This window comes from Musa acuminata, chromosome BXJ2-9, assembly GCF_036884655.1.
Source record: "Musa acuminata AAA Group cultivar baxijiao chromosome BXJ2-9, Cavendish_Baxijiao_AAA, whole genome shotgun sequence".
NCBI lineage: Eukaryota > Viridiplantae > Streptophyta > Magnoliopsida > Zingiberales > Musaceae > Musa > Musa acuminata.
In genome coordinates this window covers 7968429-7977563 of record NC_088346.1, presented here as the reverse complement: position 1 = coordinate 7977563, position 9135 = coordinate 7968429, and the positions used below count along the sequence as shown (strand labels likewise).

Genomic DNA, 9135 nt, shown 5'->3' with positions numbered 1-9135 from the left:
CGCAATTAATGGATGGTAGCTCCATTTATTAATCACGTACCCTGCTACTATATTACCCATCACCCTTTGCTCTTCCGGCCATGCAAATGCTACCTCTTCGCACTGCAACTTCGACCACAGGTGGAGCGAGGATGGACAAGGATCAAGGGAAGAGGGAAATGGAAGAGCAGCTCGAGATGGTGACCAAGGCCTTTGTGGATCACTACTACAACCTCTTCGACACCAACCGTGCCGCGCTCGCATGCCTCTACGACCAGACCTCCATGCTCTCCTTCGAGGGGCAGAAGATCCTGGGCGCCGACGAGATCAGTCGGAAGCTCTCGCAGTTGCCGTTCGAGCAGTGCAACCACTCCATCTCCACCGTCGACTGCCAGCCGTCGCCGTTCGTCGGCGGCATCCTCGTCTTTGTAACTGGTAACCTCCAGCTCGCCGGAGAGGAGCACCAGCTCAGGTTCAGCCAGGTATATAGCGATCACCACATCCTAAGCAGTAACATGAGAATGATACTCAAGTCTTCGTTTGGGTGCAGATGTTCCAGCTGATCCCGACACAGCAGGCGAGCTTCTTCGTGCAGAATGACATATTTCGCCTCAACTATTGTTGATTGAAGCAGGAGAGCTTGTGTAGTCTCCGGAAGTCAAGACTGCCATGTCATGAACAGAAGGGAGGTGCCTGGTTTTAGATGTCCTCTCTTCTATGGTGTTTTTGTGGAATTGAATTCCACTGAATGTCTTCATGTGGATTCAAAGATTTATTCCAATAAGTTTGCTTGTGTTTGGTTGAAAGGCATTTTTTTTCTCCATGAACAAATTGCATACAGCTGCTTAAACTGCACTATGGAGATCAGAAGAGAGAACAAAACAGCAAGGCACTGACCCTCTCTTCCTATAGAACTGAAGCTGAACTCTCCAATCATTTAAGCTTTGATCAATTTCAATCAATCTGATTCTGGACACACCTCTTAGATTCTTATGTTTGCAGCAATCTAAAGAATCCAATGAACTGCTTTTCACCTCTGCCAACCCTGCAGATTTGGTTTCGGAAAATTTCTTCAAAGAACAGGCTAAAACCTCACTAAATTCAATCCCTTAATGCTGCACCAAAACCCCCCACATTGATCTCAGTCTCGCTTCCTGTGAGTCCGGGCTTGATCTTGCAGGAAGTAGAAAGCTGATCCTACCATCTTCTCTCCAGTATCTTTCATGTTTGTTCCTTTATGATGAAGGCAAGCATATGTTGATGTTATCTGAACACTGTGAACCAAGGTTCGCCGTACCATACCGTACTAACGTTTCGACCCAGGCTCGGTATCGGTACGGTACGGTATACCGCTCGGTACACCCAGGTGTACCGAGCACTGTACACTACTACAGTGTTACTGTACCGCTACGGTACGGTATACCACAAGCTGTGCAGTGTACCGCTACTGCTACAGTGTTACTGCCACAGCAAGGTATATCGGTACGGTACGGTATACCGCTCGATACACTCAGGTGTACCGAACGGTACACTCAGGTGTACCGAGCACTATACCGCTGGCCTGTCGGACCAGTACGTACCGCCCGTACCGGGCGGTACAATCCAGTACGGCAAACCTTGCTGTGAACCAATAGGACTGAAGCTGAAGTCTCTCTCCGATATCTAAGCAAAAAAGATTCATTTAATCACTTTGAAGCAATAAAATACAAACCACAGAAAAAGGAAGCTTGATCACAGCAAAGGCTGTCTTTGTCGGAAAAAAAGAAAAAAACAAAGATATAGTTAAGCATATACCGCCATTATAGTGAATGACAATGGTATCCAAGGGCTGATCACCATTTTCATCTTAAAACTATGGTTGAAACCAATCATTATTGTATAATATTCTTTTGGCACACTTTTAGTGAATATGCTGACATTCTTGTAAGAAACAAAATAGCTATGCAACTTAAGTTACTTGGTAGCTTTCCAGTTGCAAACTTCCTCGAACCAATACAGCCAACTGTTTCCCTGGTTGGCTTCCAATACACTTGTGGGATTGAGAGTAGTCACAAAATATTGTTATGTCCCAAACCATGCAATGGATATTGAAAAGGGTGGTAACACAACTGTTCAAGATTGCTGTATTAGTTAACTGTAAAGACCAAAGGAAATTACATTAGAACACCCCAAGATATCTAAATGTAAATGAATAGACATCAAAGTAAACATTACGATCACCTTAGCAAGTTCTTAAATCTACCACTTGATTCTTCTTAGATCTAGATTGTGTAGTGACATCTGTTGGAGCCTCAACTTGCATTTTCAGAAGACTGAACTCTAGAGCCAGTATAGGCTTTGATAGTAAAACTGCAATGCTTCGTTCTCTCTCTTCATTTTCAGTTGTTAATCTGTCATCAAAGTTGATTTTTTTCACTTCAGTGGCATTAGGAAATTCGTTGAGCTGAGTAATCCTTGGCCTTGATATCTTCGCAGCCTCCACTGCTCTTACCCTGTATACACCATCTCAGTGAGTAATCAGACACCCTCAACATGGTCTGCTGGTCAGGACATGGCTTGAGAAGCTAGTTATGAAACCAAAATGCTCATTCTTTGAGACGAGGCAATTAAATGTGCCTTAATTTAGACTCGTCTAAATTTGACATCATGATCGTCTGGGAATGCAGCACCAAGTTTTGAATTTCACAGAAAATATTGTTTTTATGCTCAATGAAACCATTTCGATTAGGGTCCTTCAATGTGTGGTCACGTATGATAGGAAAAGGTATCAATGATGAAGATGATGAGTTGCCAAGCATATGCCTTTTAAGATATGAATTATAAGCAGCTAAAAAAAGCTTAAAATTAATTTGAAACATGACCTGTAATTGTAAATTTGACATTCTGTTAATCAGTACAACAAAGTCATTAAATCAGATTTCCTGTAGGGTTAGGTTTACTAGGTTAAACAGAAATGACAAAAATTGTATGCACCTACAATTTGCCTAGAGGAGAATGGACTCCTATTGTGTTTATAATCTTAGGCGTCCAATCTAGTTTAGGAAACATGAATGTTTTCTTAATGTTCTATGAGGAAGTTCCTAAAGGAGATTGACGGTTGAAAGAATAGCCATATTATTATTTGGGAAGAGCTGAATTGACTTCTTTTATGTAAAGTAAGCAGGCAGCGAACAGAGAATTATCATTGCAATTTGGAAGAAAAAAAAAGATACAGAATATGTTTTGTGCTTGTCAGCCTAGAGAAAATAAGATTCTGTAACTGGCACATACCTGCAGTCAATTTGGCAGGAATACTTAAGAAGACGAGGATTGTATATAGTCTGGCCACTGATTCCATAAGTGACAAGTTATTACAGTCAGAAAATGGTTAAAATCTAAACTTTGTATGTTTAGGAAACAAACCTAAAGCTTGGAAGTGATATCCTAATCTGAGGACCCATCCGATTGTCACCTGCTTTAAATTTTGGAAAAGTAGTTATGGAACACATGGCAGATAAAAGCAAATTGGAAATAAATAATCCAATAAACAAATGTTTAACAGATATTATTTTAAATGGAATTATACTACTATGTGATTAGTTAACAATGCATGGTAAAATTGGACTTTTTAATATGTTACAACAGAACAATTCCATATATCGGAGCATTCAAGGAACAAGAGCGTATACTGTCTACTCATATATACTAAGAACCAAGCCACTGTATTTATCTTAAAAAATAGACAAACAATTAAGCCACTTTAAGCCAAACAAAGAACAACTAATGAACTTGAAAAATCAACTATATTATATTTTGATACACATCAGTCATTTTCAGGTCCTGAATGCTAGATGATGGTTGTGGTCCCACGTGGTTAAGATTTTGTCAACGGGCAGATGTTATTACTAGATGATCACTGGGAGAGAGAGAGAGAGAAGACCAATAAAATCTTATCCTCCATATTGTAAGCCAGAAATTATAAACATCTAAAATGTGTCCTTTTGCATGAGCATCAAAACAATGAAAATATGGGTTACAGACAAGGACTTTATTTTTTTCTTTTTTCTAATTAACAAGGTCTTGAATATTAAATAAACCATCCAGATTGAATAATCATGATCTGCAGTTCCAATCCAATATGCTCCTGATTTTTGGTATAGATCTGATTGGTACTTTGGATCAAAACACTTGACAATAATGTGTTATGGACTGACCAAAAACACTGTTGTGCCACTGAAATCAACACAAATCCCATCAATGTTAGCAATCATGTATATCTGTTAATAAATTTTCACTGAAAAATGGGATCTCTGATTTGAGCCAGCATAATGTTGAAACTTCTGAGACAACCAAAGCCACCTAACTCCCCCCCAAAAATAATGATACAAACTTCCAAAACCAAAAGATACTCTTGGGGTCAAAACTGGAAACTAGACCAATTCGAGAAAACTTAGCTTCCGGAGACTACCAATGATTGTTAATTGAGTATGTTCTTATTTTTCTAGTTCAGACAAACTGCTGATTCTTGGACATTATTTTTGCATGCCATCAATATTACATGCATAAATACTACCTTAAAAAGCAAATCTGAATCAACTCATTATTACATTGTTATGAGCACAGCCTGAAAGGCCTTTTACCTCATCAGAGTTGACATTAAGTAAAAGTTCTAAAATATTTTTGTGATGATTACGTCCACAACAAGTCAGGTACTCTTCCATTCTATAAAGTTGAATATGAAAGTCTGAAATGTCAAAAGTGACATGGTCAGATCTGTAGAGTTTAAAGATTGAGTGATTTTTTTTTGTACAACTACAATATATTGTTAACTCACCAGCAAAAGGTAAACTGATGTTACAAATGAATATCTGAGAAGAATCCTCCATCTCTAGCACTTGAATCTCACTCTGTTCTTTTGGCTTAGAGTGGATAGAACTTTTTCGGCACTTATATAATGGCTGTTCTGAAGCTGCTGTGTCTCTCTGTTTTGGACAATAAAAATGAGAATTAATTAAAAGTCTTGGACACTAAACAGTTACAAAATTATGGATATTTGAATTTTGATAAAATCATAAACACTTACCAAACAGTTTCTTATGCAAGCAGAAAAACATTAAATAAAAATAAGGGTAGAAAATGAGGTGGAAAAGAAAATTTTATGGATCCTTCTTTCCTCGTGGAGTTGGGAAAAATTCTTATAGGTACTCTCAATTAACATAATCACTATTCACTACTATATCATGCATATATTTATTCATCAACCTTATTTTGGACCAATGGATCTCCCTACCTCAGTCTTAGCATCAGTGGGCTTCAAACCTCTACTAATTGTATTGAATTCATCCTGGTGAGTCTTGATGAACATAGCTTCCATCACCCAACATTAATTCATGTGGCGCTTGTCAGTAGAAGACCATATACAATTATATGGCAATCAAAATCTTTTTGTTTCTGTCAAATCTGTTGACATTTCTCATTTCCTAACAGCACCTTCTACAAACCATTCTGTTGTCTATATCTTGACCAGCCATAGAGCAAAACTTCCAAAGCACCTGAGCATCTTATGTGAAAGCCCAACGATGATAAATATAATACACTAGACAAGTCCCTCTCTAAAACCCTGATCAAACTTCTTTTAGGAGACAATAAAGCTCCAATAAGTATGTGATTACAACTTTGCAGAGACCCTAACAGATATGGATGTGACCAATGATCTAAAGCCATTCTATGTGTGAAGATCCAACATGCAATGATCCAACACAAGGTGAATAACCATCCATATACAATTTGATGTCCATACAGGTACTCCAACAAAAATTAGTAGTAGACAATAGCAGAAGTATGAGTCCCAATCAAGGTTGAGCATACCATAGCATACCACTTAGTACGTGCAGTACATATTGGTCCGATGAGAGACCGGTACGAAGGATACATCAGTGTGCCCCCATGTACTGAGTGTCGGTATGCTCGATACAACTCAGTACATACTATACCGACAGTTGGTCGGTACACTGGTATGGACCTATAAAGTGAATCATGGTCCCAATAGTTAATAATTAGGAGTTGCATCACTGATTAAACTAAATTCTTCTGTATTTGAAAGTCCTATAGCTAATAGAAAACCACCAACTTACAAACCTTACCATGTTAATAATTAGGAGTATGAGTCCTATAGCTAATAGGATACCACCAACTTATACACCTTACCATGTTAATAGACAAAAGCAGAAGTATGAGTCCCAATAGTTAATAATTAGGAGTTGCATCAGTGATTAAACTAAATTCTTCTGTAATTGAAAGTACTATAGCCAATAGGATACCACCAACTTATAAACCTTACCATGTTATAGTCTGCCATCAAGAACTTAAACTTGCCTTGCCCGATTTGATTTTACACAATTATCTCCACTACAGATTTGGAGAACAGTGCAACACCAAAATCCAAACTTCAATATTACATAACTCCATTTACAATAGAAACTCAGATAGCACCATCCAAACATTGTTGCTTGATGTAAGCCTAGGCAGGCAGGCACCACCCTGGACTAAAGGATCTTCAATATAGCATAACTTGAGGTATATTAAAATTCGTTAAGACTGTTTTTGTTAAAGCAGATTCTGCCCATATCAGTTTTAAAACTCTCAATTTTTGAAAAGAAAACGGAGTAAAATATAAAACTTTTTGAATGTGTGTGTGTGTGTGTGTGTGTGTGTATATATATATATATATATATATATATATTAGTGGGTGTATTCCCCAGCTTGCAGTACCTTGGAGAAAATAGCAACTTGACTTGGGAGACCTATTTCCTGCAAGAACATAAGTGATATCAACACACCAAAAACTTGAATAAGACAACCTTGGTCTATCATACCTTCCTGCCATGCCTGCAAGCCTCGTGACTATTCACAAGAACTCTAGAAGCCCACCTTAATGAAATCAGACCAAATATAAGAGATGTGTGATGACAATTAACTTGCATACTTCATATCAAGAGAACCTGTCTGAGAATAAGCTTGCAACTATACCAAATAAAGAGAAAGCAATGAAAAATCATTACGCGCACGATGTAGGAGGGTTCCAGACGATGCCAGGAATCACGACGAGCTGCAGACAAAACAAATCTAGCAGATCAGTGATGGTAAATTGTAGGAGCATAGATCTGCTAAATCAGTAGCCACGTCAGATTGAGACTGTTAAAATGGAAAACCTTGTTATACCATGATCTTATTCTTATCCAATAATGCCCTTTAACAAGTCCTCCATAATCATGCTAACTAGAATATTCTTCTAGAAAAAGTTGTGTGCAAGGAATCATAAATGAAATTGTAAGTGAAAGGAAGAGAACAAACCTCATTAAACTCCCCAGCCGGGCTGTCATCATAGTGAGCAAGAAACAGCCCACCTAAGGTATACCTATAGAACAAACATAGGAGTTTATTACAGCAAAAAGTTTGCAAGTTTTACTGTTTGGACGAGATCAAGCAATTGTGTGAATAAGCAGAAAAAACCGTGTAACATAGGTCACACAGATTAGATGATACCCAAATGCTTCAACTAGCTTCAGCTCCTTTGGAATGAGAGCCCGAGCAATGTCTGCTTTAACAAGATGTAACTGGTACAATGCTCTAAATAGGAAAGTAGAGACCATTAAAGCCATTCAAAGACTTGCTTATCCATGGTGAACAATGAAACAAGCTCTTCTAAAGAAATTAAAGTGAAAAGAGTGGCAAAAGTCTCACCTTCCTCTGAACAACCAGGGCGGCCCGAGGGCATAACCTGAAGGAGAAGAGGAGTTAGAAATCGTTCCTGACTCTCCCATCGATGCCCAATCCAACTCCAGGTAGCTCAAACTTCAAATCAGGCGCCTGCTTAAAGCGCATTTGCAATTACAATTCAGCGATCCAGAAAATATGCATCAATACAAACATTAAAAAAAGAGATGGGGAGATGCATCATCAATCAATTGCAGGGGTTCCAACAGAGTGCAAACGACACTGAACCCTGACAAATAGGGCAAACTCTTAGCAAGAAAGCCTTTGTCAACAATCTGAACCAAGAAGCTGAAACTAGTCATCGAGAATGGAATAACCCCTTACAGTTAAGCCAGACACAACAGAAAAGGCTTCAGCATGAGATTTACCCCTTTCAGAACTAACAAGACTCCACCATGGGAGGCAAAAGGAAGAAAAAACTAAGAACATGCATTTTGCAATCAGCCGCTAACAGAATAGGGAACTGCTCACCTTGCAAGTTGAACTAAAGGCGACCGCAACCATGAGAGTGTGCCCAACTTTGTTTCAGTGGGGTATGCGTGCTCGAGGAGAAAAGGATGCGAGAAAGAGACAAAAAGGGAGGCTTCCAAGATAGGAACGAATGACGACTCCTTATATGGTTGACCAGAGCAGTGGTAATTGGTGGCTTTGGGTTCGTCAAGGTGCCGACTTGTTACTGGGCAGCCGACATCCATATCTTATTCTCTAATTCGGTTCTGCCCCACTAAAGAAAACAAGGCTTCACGGTGGCCCTCCACGTGTCCACAACGGCATCATCATAACGGAGGAGGCCATACCACAGCCGAACCCAACCCATAGTTTTTACAACCATTTGGGCCGTTCTTGGACACGTCTTGGCCCATTTTCACTGACTGATATATACTATGTAATCGATCATGATATTATTCTTTGATCAGGATTGTTCTGCTTTGTTCTCGCATTAACCATGCTTCAACTCCCCGTAATCTCCCCCGCAGCAGATCACACACGGTTCTGCAAGTTGCTAACTCCCAATTGTGAAGACCGCCAATGCAAACCCCATCTCATTCATCCTCGTACAATGTACAATCTTCTTTTCCTTTCTTCTTAGCGTCTGTCACGCGAACGTCTGCAGACCCCGCCCCCAACAAGTTCTACGGTGCTCTTTATCGCACAGCAGAAGCAACCTTCAGCGTCGGTCCTGTACTGTGCACCACAATTATTCTCCTTTTGACATCCCAACAACCGTTGTTTGCACCGATAACGATTCACGAACTTCGAACCACCGAAGCCTTATCTTCCTAAGACGGTCTCTCCCATCCATTCTCTTCACTGCTGCAAACGGCTACAGGTGTTCTTCCACCATGCTGACGACCAAAACCAGATCTCGCAGAGGGCCTCAGGTTTGCTGCTTCCTCATTC

General features: G+C 39.6%; 2 protein-coding genes across 8 annotated transcripts; one reads left to right on the top strand and one right to left on the bottom strand.

The window, feature by feature from the left end:
* The first annotated feature begins 55 nt into the window (after window positions 1-55).
* Window positions 56-763, top strand: LOC135622953 (nuclear transport factor 2B-like). Its single transcript, XM_065125333.1, has 2 exons — window positions 56-461; window positions 530-763. The coding sequence occupies exons 1-2, from the start codon at window positions 81-83 to the stop codon at window positions 602-604; spliced, it is 456 nt and encodes a 151-aa protein (XP_064981405.1). The 5' UTR covers window positions 56-80; the 3' UTR covers window positions 605-763.
* Window positions 764-1794: 1031 nt separating this feature from the next.
* LOC135583086 (protein NEOXANTHIN-DEFICIENT 1-like) lies at window positions 1795-8859 on the bottom strand. 7 transcript variants are annotated; one of them, XM_065125328.1, is made up of 12 exons: window positions 8206-8858; window positions 7702-7827; window positions 7504-7587; window positions 7312-7375; window positions 7020-7066; window positions 6834-6876; window positions 6730-6768; window positions 4793-4940; window positions 3382-3433; window positions 3250-3306; window positions 2200-2471; window positions 1795-2113 (listed from the first exon to the last, which is right to left on the bottom strand). In XM_065125328.1, exons 2-11 carry the CDS (start codon window positions 7779-7781, stop codon window positions 2201-2203), a joined length of 885 nt encoding a protein of 294 aa, XP_064981400.1. In that variant the 5' UTR covers window positions 7782-7827; window positions 8206-8858; the 3' UTR covers window positions 1795-2113; window position 2200. The 7 variants fall into 7 exon arrangements, with proteins under 7 accessions (XP_064981400.1, XP_064981397.1, XP_064981399.1 ...); XM_065125325.1 differs by having other exon boundaries at window positions 6834-6888; window positions 8206-8855; XM_065125327.1 differs by having other exon boundaries at window positions 3382-3430; window positions 6834-6888; window positions 8206-8852.
* Between the last annotated feature and the right edge of the window lie 276 nt (window positions 8860-9135).

Bases quoted from the DNA above. Each gene is read 5' to 3' on its own strand.
- LOC135583086 (XM_065125325.1), bottom strand. From the start codon at position 7,781: ATGGGAGAGTCAGGAACGATTTCTAACTCCTCTTCTCCTTCAGGTTAT. The intron at 4,941-6,729 runs GTACTGCAAGCT...TGTCCAAAACAG, and splicing joins AAGTTGCTATTTTCTCCAAG to AGAGACACAGCAGCTTCAGA. The intron at 2,472-3,249 runs GTATGTGCCAGT...TGGTGTATACAG, and splicing joins TCCTGCCAAATTGACTGCAG to GGTAAGAGCAGTGGAGGCTG.
- LOC135622953 (XM_065125333.1), top strand. From the start codon at position 81: ATGCAAATGCTACCTCTTCGCACTGCAACTTCGACCACAGGTGGAGCG. The intron at 462-529 runs GTATATAGCGAT...GTTTGGGTGCAG, and splicing joins ACCAGCTCAGGTTCAGCCAG to ATGTTCCAGCTGATCCCGAC.